The following is a 24,445-nucleotide window of genomic DNA, read 5'->3' on the forward strand; positions in this document are numbered from 1 at the left end:
GAGGGATCTCAACATGAAACATTGACCATTCATTTTCTTCATTGGTGCGAAATTCTCAGTGGTCTATATTCTCAGTGTTAATACTGGTATGCACTATTGAGTGGTGGAGTGGAAATACATCTCTACCAAAGGAGGTGTATGTTGTATGCTAGCCTGCAGGTCACCTTTGGGCAAGGTGTAGCACCTGCTTAGCACCCCCCAATCAAGGTCACTTGAAGCCACGGGAGATGGTGGTGGATGGTCATATGAGCAGCTGGGGAAGCTGGGCTGTTTTCAAGAACTCATCTGAGGACCTGTAACACCAGGGTTGTTGTAGACTTCATCAAAACAGCTGTGGATGAGTGTGGCCCCACAAAATCATTCAGGGTTTTCCCCAGTCAGAAGCCCTGGATAAACAATGAAATCCAGAACCTGCTGAGAGGCAGATCAGGAATACTACAAGAGGTAAAGAGAGGAACTGTTGTGTTCCTTATATTAATACATACTGTGGATTTCTAATAACGGACCATATTCTGGAAGAAATTGAACTTTTATTTAACAACAATAACCACACGTGTCTTACAGTGCCATGCTTCCAGATCTTTCTATCATTTCTGCACATGCTCAGAATTCTCCCTCCAATCACGTTCTTACACGTGATATCAACACAGGAACCATCCTGCATCCCCATGACTCCTGATGATCCTATGGTCTCAGTATCTGAAGATGACGTGTGGGCTGCCTTCAAGAGAATGAATCCAAGGAAAGCATCCAGTCTGGATGGAGCACCTGGCCGAGTACTGAAAACCCATGTCGACCAACCAGCTGCTGTATTCACAGCCATCTTCAACCTCTCGCTTTGGCAGTGTGTGGTACTCTCCTGCTTCAAGCAGGCTTCAATCGTACCAGTGCCCAAGAAGAGCGTGGTAACTTGTCTAAATGACTATCACCCAGTGGCACTTACATCCAGTGATTAAGTGATTTGAGAGGCTGGTGTTGAAGCAGACCAGCTCCTGTCTGAATGGTGACTTTGATCCACTTCGTCTACTGAAGCAACAGATCTACAGCAGATGCTATCTTATTAGTTCTTCACATAACCCTGATCTAGACAGCAAAGATGCACACATCAGGATGCTCTTTGTTGATTACAGCTCAGCATTTAACACCATCATCCCTTCAAAACTAATCAGTAGAGTCCAAGGCCTGGGCCTCAATACCACCTTGTGCAATTAGATCCTGGATTTGTAGACCTCAGTCAGTTTGGTTTGGTAAAAACATCTCCCCCACAATCTCCATTAACACGGGATCAGCCCAGGGATGTGTGTTTAGCCCCCTGATCTACTCGCTTTACACCTATGACTCTGTGGCTAAGTACAAATTTACTGATGACACCACTGTGGCGGGCTGTGTCAAAGGGGGTGGTGAATTAGCGTACAGGAGGAGATTGAAATCTTGACTAAGTGGTGTAGTAACAACAACCTCTCACTCAATGTCAATAAGACAAAGGAAATTATTCTAGACTTCAGGAGAGGGAAACCAGATGTCCATGAGCTAGTGAAGAGTGTCAGTAACTTTAAATTCCTGGATGTCACTATCTGAGATGACCTGTCCTGGATCTATTATATAAATATTATTGTGAACAAAGCATGACAGCGCCTCTACTTCCTCAGGAGTCTGCAGAGGTTCGGCATGTCATCGATAACCTTGGCAAATGTCCATAGATATGTGGTGGAAAGTGTGCTGACTGGCCTCCGTTGGGGCCTGATATGGGAACACCAATGCCTTTAACGGAAAATCCTGCAAAAGCTAGTGGATTCGGCCAGTACAACATGGGTAAAACCCTCCGAACCATTGAACACATCTACATGAAATGTTGCCGTAGAAAAGCAACATTAATCATCAAAGATCCTCACCACCCAGGCCATATTGTTTCTCACTGCTGCCATCAGGTAGAAGGTACAGGAGCCTCAGGACTTGCACCACCAGGTTCAAGAACAGTTACTGCCCCTCAACCATCAGGCTCTTGAGCAAAAGGGGATAGCTACACCCAATTAAAGACTCTGTTATATCATTATTTCAGGTGCGTTATTTATTGCTATTCATTTATATCTGCATTTGCACAGTTTGTTTACAGTTAACAGTTCCTGATGTTTACAGGTACTGTTCTATAGATTTGCTAAGTATGCCTGCAGGTAAAGAATCTCAGGGTTGTTTGTACTGACAGGTATGTACTCCAATAATAAATTTTACTTGGAACTTTGATATCACAAGTCCTGGTAGAGTTTCCCTGACACCGGGCAGACAGTCTCTGCCGAGTACTGATAATGGCTGAGGTCAACTACCCAGAAGAAGGCAATGGCAAACTAATTTTGTAGAAAAATTTGGCAAGAACAATCATGGTCATGAAGACTATGATCGCCCATGTCATATGACATGGCACATGATGATGCACCAGCAGTCCCCAGCATCTGAGCTTGTATCTTTTGTGCTTGCACAACCCACACACACAAAACAGCAGGAATCATTGGGCAAAAATAGAATGAAACTTAAAAAGATTTTGTATCTGGACTTTGACATCAGTTGTTTTTATTTTACTGGAGCTGCGGCCTTTCTGAGTTTTCTTTTACTGCAGAAGGTCTCTCTTAGAAGTGAGAATATTAGTTGACGATGTCCCATGTAAAAAAATTATTTCTGACCCTAGTAAAAAGAAACACTGAATGTACCCAGTGTCATGTTGTCAGATAGAAATCCCATCCCCCTTTCAGAACATAAGACTTATCAAAGTGCAGACAGTAATCATCAGTTGAAAGTCTGGGGTATTAATGGCCCTCAACTGAAATTTACAGCATGAAATAGATACAATCCTATTGGACACAATCAATTCTATAGGATAGAATCCCAATGATTACCATGTGATCATGGTCACCATTATTCTCAAAAGTTGACCTCCATGGAAAAAGAACAGAAATACAATGAGAAGGCAGGCAGGCAAAAATGCTAATATAGGAACACCTCCAATGATGCATGAGAACTCAAATTATAATAGATGTCAAGACAGGATACATTCAATATGACAACCTAGGGTAAAAGGAACAAGGTGTGGCATTCATCATCTTCAGCATCTGGCACAGACAAGTGCAAGCTCATACCTGAACTCAACTTATATTGGTTGTTAAGACAGACTCCAGTTTATGGAGCACTTGATGATCATTTCAGGGAATAGTTTGTGATTCTCAAATCCTAGGACATTCAAGGTTAGATCCAAAAAATTCAACCAGTGATTATAGTTTTATTGTGGTTTCTGGAGAGGATGTGTTCAGGATGGTCTACATTGTATCTGAGCAGCTTGTAACAAATCAGCAAATTCAGGAGTGAATTTATTAAATATAAATGCGCCACATGACAGTGAGTATAGGAATAGAATAAGGTGGAGGATAAATGCATGGCTGAACGATTGGAGCAGGGGGCAGGGATTCAGATTTTTGGATCATTGGGACCACATTTGGGGCAGGTGTGACCTGTACAAAGAGGACGGGTTGCACTTGAATCCCAGGTGGACCAATATCCTGGTAGGGAGGTTTGCTTAGGCTACTGGGAAGAGTTTAAACTAGAATTGTTGAGCATGGGAATGGAAATGAAGAGACTGGGGAAAACACGGTTGGCTCACAAATAGAGAAAGCTTGGAGACAGTGTGTAAGGAAGGATAGGCAGGTGATAGAGAAGGGACGCACTCAGACCGACAGTTTGAGATGTGTCTATTTTAACGCAAGGAGTATTGTGAACAAAGTGGATGAGCTTAGAGTGTGGATCAGTGCTTGGAGTTAAGATGTGGTGGCCATTACAGAGACTTGGATGGCTCAGGGACAGGAATGGTTACTTCAAGTGCTGGGTTTTAGATGTTTCAGAAAAGGAGGCAAGAGGTGGGGGCATGGCACTGTTGATCAGAGATAGTGTCACGGCTGCAGAAAAGGAGGACGTCATGGAGGGATTGTCTATGGAGTCTCTGTGGGAGGAGGTTAGGAACAGGAAGGGGTCAATAACTTCACTGGGTGTTTTTTATAGGCCGCCCTATAGTAACAGGGATATTGAGGAGCAGATAGGGAAACAGATCCTGGAAAGGTGCAATAATAACAGAGCTGTCGTGATGGGAGATTTTAATTTCCCAAATATTGATTGGCATCTCCCTAGAGCAATGGGTTTAGATGGGGTGGAGATTGTTACATGTGTTCAGGAAGGTTTCTTGACACAATATGTAGATAAGCCTAGAAGATGAGAGACTGTACTTGATTTGGTATTGGGAAATGAATCTGGTCAGGTGTCGGATCTCTCAGTGGGAGAGCATTTGGGAGATAGTGATCATAATTCTATCTCCTTTACAATAGCATTGGAGAGAGATAGGAACAGACAAGTTAGAAAAAGCATTTAATTGGAGTAAGGGGAATTACGAGGCTATCAGGCAGGAAATTGGAAGCTTAAACTGGGAACAGATGTTCTCAGGGAAAAGTACGGAAGAAATGTGGCAAATGTTCAGGGGATATTTGTGTGGAGTTCTGCACAGGTACGTTCCAATGAGACAGGAAAGTTATGGTAGGGTACAGGAACTGTGGTGTACAAAGGCTGTAGTGGATAGTGTGGAGGGTTGTCAGAGGTTACAGCGGGACATTGATAGGATGCAAAACTGGGCTGATAAGTGGCAGATGGAGTTCAACCCAGGTAAGTGTGAGGTGGTTCATTTTGGTAGGTCAAATATGATGGCAGAATATAGTATTAATGGTAAGACTCTTGGCAGTGTGGAGGATCAGAGGGATCTTGGGGTCCAAGTCCATAGGACGCTCAAAGCAGCTGTGCAGGTTGACTCTGTGGTTAAGAAGGCATATGGTGCATTGGCCTTCATCAATCGTGGAATTGTTTAGGAGCTGAGAGGTAATGTTGCAGCTGTATAGGACCCTGGTCAGACCCCACTTGGAGTACTGTGCTCAGTTCTGGTCGCCTCACTACAGGAAGGATGTGGAAGCCATAGAAAGAGTGCAGAGGAGATTTACAGGGATGTTGCCTGGATTGGGGAGCATGCCTTATGAGAATAGGTTGAGTGAACTCGGCCTTTTCTCCTTGGAATGACGGAGGATGAGAGGTGACCTGATAGAGGTGTATAAGATGATGAGAGGCATTGGTCATGTGGATAGTCAGAGGCTTTTCCCCAGGATTTAAAATGGTTGCCACAAGAGGACACTGGTTTAAGGTGCCGGGCAGTAGGTACAGAAGAGATGTCAGGGGTAAGTTTTTTACTCAGAGAGGGGTGAGTGCATGGAATGAGCTGCCGGCAATGGTGGTGGAGGCGGATACGATAGGGTCTTTTAAGAGACTTTTGGATAGGTACATGGAGCTTAGAAAAACAGAGGGCTATGGGTAAGCCTAGTAATTTCTAAGGTAGGGACATGCTCTGCACAACTTTGTGGGCCAAAGGGCCTATATAGTGCTGTAGGTTTTCTATGTTTCTAAAATGTTACTTCACACAGCAAACATAACAGTCAACTAACCTTGGTGAGAATAAAGTTTTTTGCAGTACTTCCATTTGTAAATCTCGCAGAGTGGTCTCGTATCTTAAATGCACAATAAGATTTAACTCCAACCATCTTTCACAGGCTTGTCTCAGTTTCTCTTGGTTATACTGAATCAGAAATAACAAATCAACAAGTTAATTCAAAGTAATGTCATGGAGGATCTGTTCTGCCTGGAAGCAAAACACATCATTTGAAAAGCAATTAAGAAATTGAAATGAAAATTTTCCTTGTAAACATATTTTTTTTGTTAAATTTAACTCATAAATAGGATTGTTGTGTTTTTATGAAGGGTCCCTTAATACAGTAACAAAAGATGATGCTCCAATTGAATCCATTGATTATCTAGAGAACTTTGTGTGACCTGAAACCCCTCACACAGCCTTCCACACCCTCCCCAATTACAAAACAGATCTAGGCTACCAAAAGGACTTACTAAAAGGATAGCATAATTATTTCACAGAATCTATATTTTCTATTCTTCATGGGACTATTCATATCTTGGATCCAGTTTCAGCTCTTAAATGATGTTAAGTATTACACATGCAATATATTTTCTAATATTGTAAGGCCTGCATAAACAGGCACCTCCCAGTCTCCACCTACCTAACAGGAGTCAACCCCCACTCGTTTCCAATTCATCACCTGCAGTCAATTTAAACCCAGCTCTCATCCAAAATCCTTTTTCATTCATGGGAACAAGCCAGCCGCAACCAGTTGCTCCTAAGCCTTCAGTTACTTGTTGCCTTGTCAGGTTAAGTATCCATTCTCTCTTGTTTTGTGGCCCCTTGTGACTTGTTATTTTGCAGTTTATTATTAGTGATGCCTCACCGCTAAATCCTCTCCACTGCTCTGCATTTGGTCAAGCCTCCTCTACACTTCCTGACAAACACATTCATTCACAACCATAAATGTTTAAATCCAGGATAAAACATAATAGAAACTAGCAGATTCTTACTGGATTAGAATAAACGCAGCTGTATATTATCCATGCCCATGATGAGGCAGTGATCATGAAGGGAGTGCCAATTGCTGAGTCACAGCACTGAAGAAGAAATGCTGCCTGCAGCTATGAGGCCACTCAAGCTTCATCACATATAAATAATTATTATGAACCAAAATTTATCATAACTTAAAGTTTCATGTTGTTTCATCACTCTTGATCATCTATGGTGATGTTATAGTAGTAGCGATGGCAAGAATTACCATCCCCTTAATTCCTTCAAGGAATTAAATAAGGAAGAATACAGAAAGGAAGAAAGCAAAGAAACATACACTATGTACTGTCTTCAAAATTAGTTCAGAGACTGGAACCATATAGGGGAAAAATACAGGATTTATTAGAGTGGCATTCTGCTGGAGGGCAATGAAATGAGGCCCTCACAGGTTCTTGTGTCTCAAATGTAGTATTTAATATGTATTTGATGCAATAGCTAAACTATCAAGTTTATGAATCATTGGCCTGATAACATATAAATAGAAGCAGGGTGCTTCTTTGAACTTGATAAGATCATAGATGATTCTGTGCCTCTATATCTATTTACTACTGCTCTCCAGTTCTTCTTAGGGTTTTATGTCACTCCTTCAATTACTTTCTATATAAGACTTTATGAATTATAGCCTTGAATATACGAAATAACTGAGCATCCAAGTAAAGAATTCCAGTGACAATTTAGTTGTGATAATTTCATCTCATATTAGCCCTAAACAGCTGCTTCCTCTGCTTGTGGTGAGTGACTTGCTTCCTGACATCCCAAAGCCTTTCCACTATTTACAAGGCACAATGAAATACTTTCAATTTGCTTGGATAAGAGCAGCTCAAACAACACTTTAGAAGTTCATCAGCATCCAGCACAAGTCAGTCCACTGGACTGGTTCACCAATCCAATAGCATAAACACTCCGTCTCTCCACCAATGGCCAGAAAGAAACTGTGGGTGCACTATCTATAATATATTCCAGTCCTTAAGGTTGTTATAGCCAGGGGTGGTAATGTGGACAAACTCCCACTAGTTAAACGCTCCCAATGGTATGTGCCTCAAATAGCCTCTGATAACCAAGACCAGCTCCTGGCCTTCACATGTGGTTTAGCTACTAAGCCTGGTGAAACCACTTCTATGACAGGAGAAGGGGCAAAGGCTAGTGCCTTAAAACCTGTTGTTTCGGAGAGATGGGGCTTGTCAGCCATGGTTGGCAGCTCTTCTGAGAGAAGGACAACTCTTATCACAAACCTCTGCTGCATTGTGGCTATACCTGTACACACTCACGGGGTCATGGGGAGTAAACCCAGAGGGAAAATGTGGAATCTCCTGCCATCACCAAAAGAACTGCAGTTCCAAGAAGGTAACTGAATCCCAATTTCTCAAGTTATTTACGATGTCGGCAATAAGTGCTGGCCTTAACAGTTATTTACACAGTTCAAAAAAAAAATTAAAGATCTAATTAGCTGAATTGTTTCTTTTTCAGTTTTTCAAATGTAGGCAGCTTTCCATTCTCTCTTCTAAAATCTCTCATAATGTATATTATTAATTGTATTTACTGAGATGCAACATGAAAGAGACTTTTTTGGCACTTTAAGCCATGCGTCCCAGCAACTCCCAATTTAATCCTAACCTAATCACAGGACAATTTACAATGACCAATTAACCTACCAACTGGTACGTCTTTGGACTGTGAAGGGAAACCAGAGCACCCAGAGGAAACCCATGCAGTCACGGGGAGAACGCACATACTCCTTACAGACAGCGGCTGGAATTGAACCCAAATCCCCTGTGCTATAAAATGTTGTTCTAGCCACTATACTACTGTGTTGCCCAATTGTACTCCATTGGTTTCCTTCTCATCATATCAGATGGTGATGCAGCCAGTTAGAATGCTCTCCATGGTATATTTGTGGAAATTTGAGAATGTCTTTGGTGACATACCTAATCTCCTCAAACTCTGAATTAAAGATAGCTGTGGCAATGCCTCTTTTGTCGCCAAAGTGATACATAGGGCTCAGGATAGATCCTCAGAAATGTTGACATGCAGAAACTTGAAATTGCTCACCCTTTCCTGGTGTGTGTTCCCTCGTTTTACCCTTTCTAAAGTCGACAATCAGTTCTTTGGTCTTACTGATGTTAAGTACAAAGTTGTTCCTGCAACACCACTCAACTTGCTGATGTATTCAGTCCTTTGATGATATCTATTGCAGGCCTTTTCCATTTCTCTTATGGTTCACTTTCTGAATTGGATTTCTAGCATTGGCAAACTTAGATATGTTACACACTGTGGTTTCATCCACGTCATTAAAACAAATTTTGAATAGCTGAGGCCCTATTATCCCTGAGGCAGTAGACATGTAACAATCTGCCAACTTGAAACCAACCCACTTATTTCTCTCTTTTTTCAGTACTTCAGCCAAGCTTCCATCTGTGGTAAAAGATAATCTCAATCCCGTAAGCCCTTATTTTATGCAATAACCTGCTGCTTAGAATGAAAATGTTTTTTTGAAAAACTAGAAACAATGCGTTCACTGCCCCCATCCACTTTATTATTTCCAAGAACTTCTTTTCAATTAGTCAGACACAATTTTTTCCTTCACACTCCTCTGACTAATCATATTTTAGACTCTGGTTACAATACTAATATGTGAATGTTACATTGGAATCACACTGAGCTTGCACCATAGCATTTACACTGAACCTACTTCACATTCTGTGGCTGCTCCTTTGATGAGTTTATCATATCTTTAATGATGAATTGAAACATTCTGCCAACAATGGATCTAAGACCAAGAGGTCAACTATATTTTCTCCCATTCTTTTCCTTCATGCAAACCCTGGAGTCCCTCTTTCATGTGGAAAGGTTGGTCCTTTCCAGACTGTAAATTCAGAAGTACAGCATTAATACAGGGAAAAACTCACAAGGATGTTGCTGGGACTGGAGGAGCTGAGTTATAAGGAAAGATTGAATAGGTTATGGTTTTATTCCTTGGAAAGTAGAAGATTGAGGGAAGATTTGATTGATGTATATAAAATTATGAGGGGTATAGATAGGGTAAATGGAAGCAGGCATTTTCCACTGTGTTTGGGTGGAATACAACTAAAGGTTGTTGGTTAAGGGTGAAAGGTGAAATGTTTAAGGGGAACATGAGGGGCAACTTCTTCACTTGGAGTGTCATGAGAGTGTAGAATGAGCTGCCACTGCAAGTGGTGCATACCAGCTCTATTTCAACATTTGAGAGAAGTTCTGATAGGTATCAGGGTACAGAGGGTTATAGTTTGGGTGCAGGTCAATGGGACTAGGCAGATTAAATGGTTCGGCACAGACTAGATGGTCCAAATAGCCTGTTTCTGTGGTGTACTTTTCTATGTCTCTGCATAGTTTGGCATTCAAATTTGCAAACTTCTATTACCTCAGAGGAGCAGCCACAGAATATCAGGTAGGTTCAGTGTAAATGCCACAGTGTAGCTCCAATGAAAATTGAGCATATCTACATGAAATGCTGTTGCAGGAAAGCTACATCCACCATCAGGGACTCCCACCACCTAGGACATGCTCTCTTCTTGCTGCTGCCATCAGGACAAAGGTAGAGGAGCCTCAGGACTCACACCTCCAGGTTAGTGAACAGTTATTACCTCTCAACCATCAGGCTCTTGAACCAAAGGGGATAACTTGATTCACCTTCATTTGCCTCATCATCGAAATGTTCACGCAACCAATGGACTCACTGTCAAGGACTCTTCATCTCGTGTTCCCAAAATTTATTGCTTATTTATTATTATTACTATTATTTCTTTTAGTATTTGCATAGTTTGTTGTCTTCTGCACTCTAGTTGAACGCCCTATTTGGGTAGTCTTTCTTTAATTCTGTTATGGCTGTTATCCTATAGCATTATTGAGTATGCCCACAAGAAAATGAATCATGGGGTTGTATATGGGGACATATATGTACTTTAATCATAACATTTACTTTGAACTTTGAAGATGTCCAGGGAAGTAAGATGTCACATTAGTTATCTCTATTCCTAATCATAATTTACATGTGATAAGGCAATAGGAATTCTATTAACTAATATTCTAGCAAATGATCAAAATGTGCAATTAGTTTATTCTAATTAGTCATAGAGAGCACTTCAATGCAGAAGTAGGCACTTCAGACCATCTACTCTGTGCCAAACTGCAATTCTGCCAAGTCCCATTAATCCACACCTGTGCCAGAGCCATCTATACCCCTTCCATCCATGTACATATAAAACTTTTCTTAAATGTTGCATTCAAACCCACTTCCACCACTTACACTGGCAGGCCATTCCACACTCACACCACCCTCTGAATGAAGGAATGCCCCCTCAGGTACCCTGTGACCTCTTGATCTGTTCTTACCCAACTTCAGTGGAAAAAGCTCACTTGCATTTACCCTGTCCCCTCATAATATTGTACACCTCTATCAAATATCCTCTCATTCTCCTACACTCCAGGGAGTAAAGTTCTAACCTGTTCAACCTTTCCTATAACTCGAGTCCTCAAGTTCTGGCAGCAAATTTTCTCTGTACTCTTTCAAATGTAGTGTGCTCTTACAAGAAAATTTGGATCAATGTACATGATTTCCAAAATGTATTGTCAATGTTTGAGATTACTTAAAATAACGATCATATTATTTTGGGAATTAACATCAATTTACCTTCGAAGCAGCTTGATGGAAGTGACAGACAGTCGTGGTATTTATGTTATCCAGCATAACAGTTGCACACCTACAACGACAACATATAATTTTTACCTATTTGGAATAAAATATAACAGGATTTATTGTTGCTAATAGCAAAATAATGTATGTAATAATGTAATGTAATATTTGATAAAAATATTACAAATATCTGCTTCATTGCCAATTATAGCTACATAGATCCCACTTCCTAAGAGGACAAAACTCTGGTGTCATTTTTACATTACGTTCACATATGAATCTTCCAATAAAAATGTGGCAGTAAGATTGTGAGGATATTAATTATTGCATAAAGAAAAGCAGGATAAACAAAATGCAAACCTATGAAATAAGAAAAGGCTTACATTTATACTGCCTTATAAATTCATAAAATAGGAAATCAAGCATCTAATTTCCATGCCACAAGTCCTCTAAATAACAATGTGAAACTGGCAAAATTATCTGTTGCAATGATGCTGATTGATGGATAAACATGCCCTGGAAAGCTGGGAAAACTTCTTCATTCTCTGCAAAAAAACTATGAGACCTTTTACTTCCACTAGGGGGCAGCTGTTGATACCTCAAATTGACGTTTTATGATAAAGGGAGTATCACTGAAGGTGTCAAACATTAACTATACTGGAGTGTTAGCCTAGATTTTTGTATTTGAAATATCAGAAGTACAGCGAGTGAGCAATTTTAAGTTCCTGAGTGTTAAGATCTGAGGACCTTACCTGGTCCCAACATATCGATGCAGCTATAAAGAAGGCAAGTCAGCAGCTATATTTCATTAGAAGTTTGAGAGATTTGGTATGTCACCTAAAACACTGATAAATTTCTACAGATATACCGTGGAGAGCATTCTAACTGGTTGTATCACCGTCTGGTAATGGGGGGGGGGGGGTAGCACAGGATCGAAGTAAGCTGCAGAGATTTGTAAAATCAGGCAGCTCCATCGTGTGCACTAGCCTCTGTGGTATCCAAGACGTCTTCAAGGAGTGGGGTCACAAAAAGGCGGCATTCATCATTAAGGACCTCCGCCTTCTTCTCATTATTACCATCAGGGAGGAGGTACAGAAGCCTGAAGGCACACACTCAATGATTCAGGAACAGCTTCTTCCCCTCTGCCATTCGATTTCTAAATGGACAATGAACCCATGAACCCTACCTTACTACTTTTTAAATTTCTGTTTTTGTACTACTTACTTAATTTAACTATTTAATTACTTACCGTAATTCACAGTTGCATTGTACTGAAGCCGCAGAGTTAACAAATTTTACAACATGTTCCGGTGATATTAAACTTGATCCTGATTGGGAAAACTCTTAAAGAACAGAAACTAATTGAGAAAATAGCAGGGCTTCCCTTTGTTTATTTGGGGTACTGTGAGCTTAATTGGGGCAGGGGACTGTTGCTGAATAGGTTTTAACTAATGTCAGTGTGGCTGTTAGATACTACACTGTGCTGAGTGAACAATTTTTAAATAGTGTCAGTTGTGTGTATTTGTGTTCAAAAAGTAATGATTTTTGTCACTCATAGTTGGCGAGAAATAGCAGCAAGACAATTCTGAACCGTTTTGCTCTCTGCAGTTTCAAGCATACAGGCTTGGAAATGCCAGAAATGGCTGGGAATGAAAATGAACAAGTTAGAAACTACAAAGAATTGGAAGGTATCAACAATCATCTTGAATGCTACAGCAAAAAAGAAGATTTAGAGGATGTAATTACTTATAGCATTGTATGAAGGCAGTCCGTTATCTGCACTAGCTATCTATGTCTATTTTGCTCATTGCATTCACTGGATGAATTCCTCTGTCAATAACCATAAGGAACTAATACACAGTTTAATAGTACTGTAGTACTATTAGTAGTGTTCAAATTGGTTCTGTATTTCATTTAAATACATAATTTGTTACACAGTTTTCTTTACAGCTTTTTAACTATTTTCATTAAACATCAGCTCATTGGATCAGCCACTTAATTGGGCCAAAATGGACTGGTCCTGATGTGTTCCATTTAAGTGGAACGCACTATATTTGGGTTGTTAGAGTTGAACTTAAACATACATCATCTGATTTGTAGACAAGAGTGCTACCAAATGGTTTATAGCTGATATTACAAGTCGCAAATACAATAAATTAATTACTTCTAAAATAATTAAAATAAAAGGAAAAGAGATATCTCTGACCAAACCTTATTGTTATGTTTCAGGTGTCATCATGAGACACTTTCAGCATCTCTTAATAGAAGTAGGGATGAAAATTGATATGCCAGAAAAAGGAACATTCCTAAATAGGAGTACTAAATTTCCACTGCAGAGTTAACCTAGGCCTATTAATGCCAATATAATATTTAATCATGATTAGTGCAGAAGAGTCCATATGCTGTTTTGAGGACATGGTGCTTTTTTTCCAGGATGGGGGTGGGGGGGCTTGTGGAGATACACCTCTACCAAAGGAGGTGTTTAGCACATCTTCACTCCACTAACCTGCAGGTTGGCCTTGGGCAAGGTGTAGACCTGCATAGCCCCTCCCCCACCACAATCAGGGTCACATGAAGCCATGGGAGCAGGTGGTGGATGGTTGTATGAGCAGCTGGTGCGTGTCAAAAGTCCTGGTTTTGTGACAACTGATGCAAGCCAGACAATTTCAGAAGAGTATTGACAAGCGCTGAGGTCATCTGTCTTGTAAGGACACTGCCCAGAAGAAGACAAAGGTAAACCACTTCTGCAGAAAAATTTGCCAAGAACAATCATAGTCTTGGGACCACGATTGTCCATGTCATACAACACAGCACATAATGATGATTGTGATGATACTTTGTTTATCTCAGTGCTATACAGTTCATATTGTTTGGAGGCTCATCATCAAGTAAATAAGACCATAAAATATAGGAGCAAAATCAGGCCATCTGGCCCATCAAGTCTGCTCCACCATTTCCTGTCAACCCCAATCACCTGCCTTCTTCCCATATCCATTCATGTCCTGATCAACCAAGAATCTATCAACCTCTGCCTTACACATACATAAGGACTTGGCTCCACAGCTGCCTGTGGCAAAGAATTCACAGATTCACCACTCTCTGGCTAAAGAAATTCCTCATCTCTGTTCTAAAAGGACACCCCTCTATTCTGAGGATGTGTCTACTGGTCTTAGACTCTCCCATCATAGAAAACATTCTCTCCTCATCTACTCTGTCAAGGCCTTTCACCACTCAATAGGTTTCAATGAGGTCACCCCACATTCTTTTGAATTCTAGTGAATACAGGCCAAGAGCCATCAAACACTCTTCATATGACAAGGCATTCAATCCTGGAATCATTTTTGTGAACCTCCTTTGAACCCTCTCCAGGTTCAGCACATCTAAGATAAGAAGCTTGAACCTGCTCACAATACTCCAATCAAGGCCTCAACAGGCTTGATAAAGTTTCAACATTATATCCTTGCTTTTCTGTTCAAATCCTGTTAAAATGAATCCTAACATCGCGTTTGCCTTCCTCGCCACAGAGTTAACCTGCAAATGAACCTTTAGGGAATCCTGCACAAGGATTCCCAAGTCCCTTTGTACCGCTGATTTCTGAATTTCAGTTTTCTGTATTTTCTGTCCATGTAGAAAATAGTTAACCCTTTCATTTCTTCTATGAAAGTACATGACCATACACTTCCCAGCATAGTATTGTATCTGCCGTTTCTTTGCCCATTCTACTAATCTGTCTAAGGCATTCTGCAGCCTCTCTACTTCCTCAAAACTACCTGCCCCTTCACCTATATTCATATCCTCTGCAAATTTCACAATAAGTGCCATCAGTTCCATCATCCAAATCACTGATATATAATACAAAAACCAGTCCCAACACAGATCCCTGTGGAATACCACTAGTCATCGGCAGCCAGCCAGAAAAGGCTCCCTTTATTCCCACTCTTTGCCTTCTGCCAATCAGCCACTGCTTTTTTCATGCTAGAATCTTTCCTGTAATACCACAGGCTTGTAGCTTGTTAAGCAGCCTCAGGTATGGCACCTGAAAATCCAAGTACACAACATCAATCGATTCTCCTTTGTTTATCCTGGTTGTTATTTCTTCAAATAATTCCAACTGATCTGTCAGGCAAGATTTTCCCTTGAGGAAACCATGCTGACTACAGCCTATTTTATCATATGTCTCCAAGTAATAATCAATTTGAACATCTTCCCAAACACTGAGGTCAGACTGACTGGCCTATAATTTCCTTTCTTCTGCCTCTCTGCCTTCTTGAAGAGTGGAGTGACATTTGAAATTTTCCAGTCTTCCCAGAACCAATCCAGGATCCAGTGATTCTTGCATGATCATTACTAATGCCTCCACAATCTCTTCAGCCACCTCTTTCAGAATTCTGGGGTGTATGCCATCTGGTCCAGGTAACTTATCCACCTTCAGACCTTTCAGTTTCCCAAGACCCTGTCCAGTTATAGTAACTTCACACACTTCATGATCACTCACACCTGGAACTTCCATCATACTGCTAGTGTCTTCCACAATGAAAACTGATGCAAAATTCTTATGCAGTTCGTCTGCCATTTCCTTATTTCCCCATAACTAACTCTCCAACATTGTTTTCCAATGGACTGATATCCACTCTTTTCTCTTTTTTACACTTTATGTATCTGAAGAAACTTTCGGTATCCTCTTTAATATTATTGGCTAGCTTACTTTTGTATTCCATCTTTACCTTCTTAATGACTTTTTTAGTTGTCTTTTGTTGGTTTTTAAAAGCTTACTAATCCTCTAACTTCCCACTAATTTTTGCTTTATTATCTGCCCTCTCTTTGGATTTTATGTTACCTTTGACTCCTCTTGTTAGCCACGGTTGTGTCATATTTCCTTTAGAATACTTCTTCTTCTTTGGGATGTATATGTCCTGTGCCTTCCAATTGCTTCCAGAAATTCCAGCCATTGTTGCTCTGCCATCATCCCTGTCAGTGTTCTTTTCCAAACAATTCTGGTCATCTCCTCTCTCATGCCTCTGTAATTCTCTTTACTCCACTGTAAAACTGACACATCAGACTTTAGCTTCTTCTCTCTCAAATTTTCTGGGTGAATTTGATCATATTATGATCATTTTCCCCCAGGGTTTCTTTTACCTTAAGCTCTCTAATCAATCCTAGTTCATTGCACAACAGCCAATCCAGAATAGCTAAAGTGGCCTCAACCATGAACTGCTCTAAAAAAGCCATCTAATAGGCAATCTAGAAATTCCCCTTTCTGTAATCCAACTCCAACCTGATTTTCCCAATCTACCTTCACATTGATGTCCTTCATGATGATAGTAACATTGCCCTTTTGGAATGCATTTTCTATGTTCTATTGTAATTTGTAGACCACATCCTTACTACTGTTTGGGGGTCTGTATATAACTCCCATCAGGGTCTTGCAGTTCCTTAGCTTTATCCACTATGATTCAACACCTTCCAACCCTATATCACCTCTTTCTAATGATTTGATTTCTTTTTTTACCAACAGGGCAATGTTGCCCTTTGCCTTTCTACCTATCCTTTCAATGCAATGTGTATCCTTGAACATTAACTTCCAGTTATAATCTTTCAGCCATAATTCAGTGATGCCTACAACATACTCGCCAATCTGTAACTGTGCAGTGTTCATCTACCTTATTCCGTATACTGCGCGCATTCAAATGCAACACCTTCAGTCCTGTATTCACCTTTTTCAATTTTGTCCACCTGTCACATTGCAACTCATTCTGTTCACTGCAATTTTGCCCTTGCAAATGCCTCTCCTCACTACACTTTGCTGCTTTTTGTAAACCAGCTACCTCATCTTCAGCACTATTATCCTGCATTGAAACATATGCAGCTCAGGACACTAGTCTCACCATGCTCAACCTTTTGATTCACAATTTTGTCTGAGATCTCACTAACATCTGCTCCCACAACACTAGCTGTTCTGGCACTCTGGTTCCCATCCCCCTGCAACTCTAGTTCAAACCCCACTGTGTACCATGATCAAACTTTTCTGCTAGGATACTAGTCCCCCTCCAGACCAGGTACAAGCCGTCCCTTCTGTACAGATCCTACCTTCCCTGGAAGGGAGCCCAATGATCCAAAAATCTTATGTCCTCCCTCCTACATCAACTTCTTAGCCATGTACTAAACTGTATAATCTTCCTAGCTCTGGCCTCACTGGCATGTAGCATGGGTAGCAATCCTGAGATCCCAACCTCAGAGATCCTGCCCTTTAACTTAGCATCTGACTCCCTGAACTCCCTATGCAGAACCTCTTCACTCGACCTACCCATTTATTGGTACCTATATGGACTATGACTTCTGGCTGTTCATCCTCCTACTTGTGAATGCTGAGGACTTGATCCGAGATATCCCTGACCTTGGCTCCCGGGAGGCAAAATACCATCCAGGCATCCAGGCACCTCCTGTCCATTCCCCTAACAAATCCCCAATCACCACAGTGTGTCTCTTCTCCCTCCTTCCCTTCTGAGTTAGAGGCAGACTTTGTGCCAGAGACCCAACCGTTGTGGCTTTCCTTTGTTTGGTCAGTCCCCCCGACCAAAGTGATATACCTGTTGCTGAGGGAAATGGACACAGGGGTAATCTGCACTGGCTTCTTAGACATTTTCCCTTTCCTGACTGTCATCCAGTTTCCTGTGTCCTGCACCTTGGGTGTAACTATCTCTCTATATGTGGTTTGTTAGAAGCTGCAGCTGGATGCACTTCCTGCAGTTGTAAGGAATTGTGGAGGTCTCCCTACCTTCCCACATCCTGCAAGAGGAGCATTTCACTGTCCTGCCTGGCATCTCTATTGTATTAGCTTTGCTTCCTCTTCCCCTGACTGAAGCCTCAAAGAGCTAAAGCCTCAAGATCATCACTTTGACTATGTCCACACAGATGACGGCTGCTGCGATTGCCCCTGCCTTCCTTTAATTTGCTCTTACTAATCAATCTCAAATGCCGATTGGTTGCTGGTCAAAGCTCTTTTTAAATGGAGATTTTATGAAAATAAGCTTCTCTGTGAATTTTAAAATATATTTCTAAAGCATAAAACAGTGGTCCAATTTCCCCTCTAAATGAGCATTGAACTATGGAAGATGTAGCACCATGCCCATTCTATATAACAGCTTTAGACAATCACTACTGCATTCCAGAAATGGATGATCAAGTTTGGCAAACAGCACAATTTATGTTCTGTGATTTACAGTGAATAGCATTGCTCCACATTTATCAGAAGGTTCCACTAATCATTTTCGACACATCATGCCAGCATGTTTCATTAGCCCTGGGCAAAACCAGAACTCTTAAATTTACAGTCCAAATTTCACTGTCAATTTCTCAGCTGCATTCTGTTGCTGAGCTTCACGGGGAATTAACAGAAGAGAAGACACCTCAGAATCGGTGCCAAGCTAGATTCAACGCTAGATCTATGAAATCCTTCCTTTGAATGGGAACTGTTCCACTATGAGGAGAAATGGCAAGAATAAGCAAGTTGCTTTTTTTTTGTTATTTGCATTACATTTAATGTTTTAATGATTAAAAAGATTGAGTATATTTATATGACATACTGTTGCAGGAAAGCCACATCCATCTTCAGGGGCCATCACCACCCAGGACATGCTCTCTTCTTGCTACTGCTTTCAGGGTGAAGGTACAGAAGCCTCAGGACTCACACCATCAAGTCCAGGAACAGTTACTACCCCTCAACCACCAGGCTCTTGAACCAAAGGGGATAACTTAACCAACTTCACAACCAATGGTCTCACTTTCAAGGATTCTTCCTCTCATGTTCTCGATATTTATTTATTATTATTTATTTATTTTTATATTTACACAGTTTCTTCTCTTTTGCACTCTGGATGAACAGCCAAGTTGGTGTGGTCTTTCACTAACTCTGTCACTGTTATTATTCTAATGATTTATTAAGTATGCCTGCAAGAAAATAAATCTCAGGATTATATGTGGTGATGGGTCTTACACAGTGTATGGTAGGGCACTAAGGAGTGCAGTAGAACAAAGCGATCTGGGAATACAGGTCCACAATTTGTTGAAACTGGTGTCTTAAGTAGATAGGGTCTGAAAGAAAGCTCTTGACACATTGGCCTTCATAAATCAAAGCATTGAATACAGGAGATGGGATGTTATGTTGAAGTTGTATAAGACATTGGTGAGGCCTAATTTGGAGTTTGTGTGCAGTTTTGGTCACCTACCTGCAAGAAAAATGTAAATAAGGTTGAAAGAGTACAGAGAACATTTACAAGGATTTTGCCTGGTCTGGCGGAGCCGAGTTACAAGGAAAGATTAAATAGGTTAGCACTTTATTCTTTGGAATGTAGAAGATCGGGAGGAATTTTGATAGAGGTCTACAAAAGCGTGAAGGATACAGACAGGGTATGCAAGCAGGCTTGTTCCACTGAAGTTGAGTGGGACTACAACCAAAGGTCATGGGTTAAGAGTGAAAGATGAAAAGTGTAAGGGGAACATTAGGGGAAACTTCTTCACTCAGCAGGTGATGAGGGCGTGGAATGAGTTGCCAGCACAAGTAGGAGATGTGAGCTCAATTTCAATGTTTAAGGAAAGTTCGGTTAAGTACATGGATGTAGGAGTATGGAGGGCTATGGTCCCAGGTGTATGTCAATGGAAGTAGACTGTTTAAATGGTTTGGCACAGACTAGATGGGCTGATAGGCCTATTTCTGTGCTGTACTTTTCTATGTCTCTATATATGTACTTTGATATAAAAAAATTACTTTGAAATTTCATAATTTTGGTTACTTTTAGTTTTAAATATGTGCTTCATTTTTTAAACATTTGTTTCATTTTAATGGATTTACATGTTTCTTAGTATCAAGAAAAGTGAGAAGCATTGATAATTAATGACAGTTTTGTCATATAAAACGATGAATTCCAGAGTGGTTTCATAGGCAGTTTGTGTTCTGGGTCCTCTCATTAACTGATTACATTGTTCAACAACAAAGGCCTCACTGCTCAGCTCCAGAGCAATTACAATCCACAATCAATTTGGTAAATGGAGTACTTGGGTGACAACAATAGACAGTTTAAGAACAATGTGGACTTATCTTTTAAGGAATTAATATTGATTGGAGCACATGCAAGACAACAATGAAACAGTCACAAGTCCATTTTACAGTGAGGAAAGGTTTGTGTTTTATAACTAATATTAAATTCATTGGAATTTACACACCTTAAAGAAAATATTGGCAATTTAAATTTACTCACTTGCCTCAGAAAAACACACTTCCCTACATTCAGTTAGAATTAACGTATCTCAATTTTAGTAGAGTATCTCTACTCCAATTGCTAAAACAGCAGCAATCGGAGTTCAGAGGTGAAAAGTAAAGGTGTCTTCACCCAGGTGCAGGAGAAAGATTTAAAAACAACACACACAAAATGCTGGCAAGATGCAGCAGGTCAGGTAGCACCTATGGAAATGAATAAACAGCCGATTTATCGGGTCAAGATCAGTCTTCAGAGCTGGAAAAGGAAGTGTGGTCGGGGGGGAAGACACCAGAATAAAAAGGTGGGGGGGTTAGGAAAGGAGGATAGCTGGAAGGTGATAGGTGAAACCAGGTGGGTTGGAAGGATCAAGGACCGGAGAAGAAGAAATCTGATAGGGGAGGACAGTGGACCATAGGAGAAAGGGAAGGAGGAAAGGACCCAAGGAAAGGTGATAGGCAGGTGAGAAGAGGTAAGAGCCAGAGTGCAGAATAGAAGAAAGGAGGACCTGGGGGAAGGAAAGAATCAGTTGATATGTGTGCTTGGAATTTCAGAAGGCCTTTGACAAGCTGCTACACCTGAGGCTGTTAAATACGTAAGTGCCTAGGGTATTACAGGAAAGATACCAGCATGGATAGAGCTTTCGCTGATTGGCAGGAGGCAAAGAGAGGGAATAAAGGGATCTTTTTCATATTGGCTGCCGGTGACTAGTGATGTTTCATAGGGATCTGTATTGGGATCGCTTCTTTTTATATTGTATGTCAACAATTTAGATGATGAAAGTGATGGCTTAGTGGTCAACTTTGTGGATGATACGAAGATAGGTGGAAGGGCAGATGATGTCGAGGAAGCAGAGAGGCTGCAGAAGGACTTTGACAGATTAGGAGAATGGGCAGGTGGAATACAGTGTAGGCAAGTGTGTGGTCATGCACTTTGGTAGAGCAATAAAAGCATAGACTATTTTCTAAACAGGGAGAAAATTCAAAAATCCAAGGTGCAAAGGCAGACATCCCACCCTGCAAAAACTCATTTCAGGGAGGTAGCACCACCACCCCCACAACCCCATATCCCCACCACGCCCCTCCCCCCCCCCCCCCCCCGGTCGACCTCCAAGGGTGTATTTGTTTAGTGATTTTGTCTAATCTGTAAATGTGACATTAAAACGAGTACTTATATTATCATGGAGTTGTCATTATTTTGACCCCTATTAGGCAGGAGTACACTTTAGCGTAGTCTGGGGTTAAGTACGTTTTATATTTTCTTTTTTTGGAACACTCTGCCGTGGCACAACAGGACACCAAACTGAACTGTTAGACAATGAAAGAGAGAGAGAGAGAGAGAGGTCGACTGTAAAGCCTGCCCACAGAGAAAACTGATAGGTCTGCTTAGCACTGGGGTGTCAAACTCATTTTAGGTCATGGGCCGGATTGGGCAAAATGCAACTTCATGCAGGTCGGATCAGATGTGCGCGCGTGCTCCCACAGATTTCGTTGCCTTCGTTTTTTCAACCTGCTCTCATGTGTCTCAGTCTCTGCTACAACTACAAAGTGTTTCACTTCACAAGTTTTGTTTCTTGTGAAGAAGATTGCCTAGCAAGCATAATTTTTATGATTGGTATTAACTTACAGTCGTAGGCTACAAGAAAGTTGTGATGAGAGAGAAAAAATACGATGCTAGTTTGGCTAAGATTGTTTTGGGAGCTACACCCTTTCCATTAATAAACCATTTGAAATCGAACATTAGCAGACACAAGTGTAGACCTAACGAAACAAATTGTAAATGTAGGCTACACAACTGCACCTAATTTTTATTAGCTCGCTTCCAGCAATCAAACTCAATGAACACAGTTAGCCTCTAATTTTATTGGTGATCACATTTACAATAATAGAATAATCAGAAAATGAATGAATCACAATATTATGACACTCAATCTTTCATAATGCATTTTGTTTACAAGTCGCAGTGCATCGAACAGTGTCACTCATTTTTCACTTGCTGCTTCCAGACACCTGACATCTCTTGGCTTCAACCAGCCTGTCAACATCAGGGACCAGTTTCTGGGCAGTTGTGATTTTCATAATGTCACTTAGATGTCTGTGTGTCAGCTGCAAGTGCACTTTGGATTTGTTAATGTTCATTATGGAGAACGCCTGCTCACAGAGATATGTTGTCCCAAGCATGCAAAGGATCTTTGAGGCAAAGTCTGTCATCTTGGGGTACATCGGTCCCAGGTATTGATAGAATGAGTCGAGACACACAATCTCAAATTTGTATTTCAAAGTTGAGTTACATTGAATTTCAATTAGTTCCACTTGGAGTTCCTCATCCACATCTGATGCTGCGTTGATGGCAAACGATGAGCAAAATAGTGAGAATTCCTTCTCGAGCTGAATGAAGACTTGGAAACAATTCTGATACTCACTTTTCAGCCATGATATTTTGTCTTTGTACCTGTCCATTTTGTCATTATTCCCATGAGTGACACGCACATACTGCAAAGAGGGAAAATGAGTGGGTTGCTCCAGGACAGTTGCATCTCCCACAGGCCTAATTTAATTTGAAAAGCACGAAAGCTGTCATAGTATTTCGTAACAGGTTTGTTGTGGCCTTGCATATTAACGTTATGCACATTTAAGTGCTCTGTTATATCCACCAAAAATGCAAGATCATGAAGCCAGTCTGGGTCATCCAACACTGCCACTGGCTTCCCTTTCTCGTTCATGAATAGTCCAATTTCCACACGCAATTGAAAAAAACGTTTGAGCACAACCCCTCTGCTCAACCAGCGGACTTCAGTGTCGTAGGGTAGGCCGTGTCCAATATTACTTTTGGATAAAAGAGTGTCAAATTGCCGATGGTTGGGTTCCTTGGCTCTAATAAAATTAACCATTTTGATTACTGCATCCATGACATTGTCCATTTTCAGGCTCCTGCTACATAACGCCTCTTGGTGTATAATACAATGAAAGTTCTAGAATTCCTGCTCTGGACTTCTCTGTCTGAACTTTCCCTCTGAGTTTCGCAACAACACCTGCCTTTTTCCCGACCAGGAATGGTGGGCCATCTGTTGCCATGCTGACAGCATGACTCCAGTCAACCCCCAGTCTGTCCAAGGCCTCAACAAGGCTAGAGAAAGCATCATTCGCCATTGTGGTGTTTGCCATGGGGACCATCTCCACAAACTCCTCAGTGACGGTCAAAGATGCAAACAATGCAAACACCACGAATAAATATTCCCAATTGAGCTACATCAGTCACGTCAGTGCTCTCATCAATTGCAATAGAGAAGGCAATACATGACTTCACTTTGACTTTTAGTTGACTGTTCAAATCTCCTGCAAGATCCCTGATTCTCTCTGCCACAGTATTTCTTGACAAGCTGATATTACCAAAAGCCTGTCTCTTCTCGGGGCACACCAGCTCAGCCACCATCAGCATGCATGCTTTGATGAACTCCCCCTCTGAGTATGGCTTCAACGCCGCAGCTATTTTGTTGGCAATTATATATAGCTGGCCCTGACAGCTCCATCATGAGTCTCTCGACTTTTGGTGAACACTGATTGCTGTTTTTTCAGAGCTGCTTCAAGCTCGTTTACCTTTTGCGTTCTGAGTCGTCCTGCGTACTTGTCATATTTTTCTCCGTGTGACATCTCATAGTGTTGTTTGATATTGTATTCTTTGCAACCACTTGTTGCAAGCATATCAGACACACAGGTTTGCCGTTGACCTCACAGAAGAAAAAACGATCTTTCCAATTATCGTTGAATATCCGACCTTCAATGTCAACTTTTCTTTTCTTGGAAAGAATTTTGAACCACAGCAGCAAACAATCTCAGCCTTGTTACAGGTGTTACTTACCTGAGTACCCTGTGTGTTTATACTGTGTCTGACGACATAAGTGGGGCCCTAGTGGTCTTCAGTGCAGGGTGGTAGGTGCTTATGCACAGTGGGTGATTAACTGCCGCCTATTGTATGGCTGCCGTACCAATA

General features: G+C 41.1%; 1 protein-coding gene across 1 annotated transcript in view; it reads right to left on the minus strand.

The window, feature by feature from the left end:
• btbd16 (BTB (POZ) domain containing 16) overlaps positions 1 to 24,445 on the minus strand; it is a 121,479-nt gene that overhangs the window by 69,406 nt on the left and 27,628 nt on the right. The window contains exons 9-10 of the mRNA XM_073026777.1: positions 11,202 to 11,271; positions 5,517 to 5,647 (exon numbers count right to left, since the gene is read on the minus strand). Coding sequence (XP_072882878.1) covers positions 5,517 to 5,647; positions 11,202 to 11,271 — 201 coding nt within the window. The remainder of the gene's footprint in view (positions 1 to 5,516; positions 5,648 to 11,201; positions 11,272 to 24,445) is intronic.

Source organism: Hemitrygon akajei, chromosome 23, assembly GCF_048418815.1.
Source record: "Hemitrygon akajei chromosome 23, sHemAka1.3, whole genome shotgun sequence".
In the NCBI taxonomy this organism is placed as follows: domain Eukaryota; kingdom Metazoa; phylum Chordata; class Chondrichthyes; order Myliobatiformes; family Dasyatidae; genus Hemitrygon; species Hemitrygon akajei.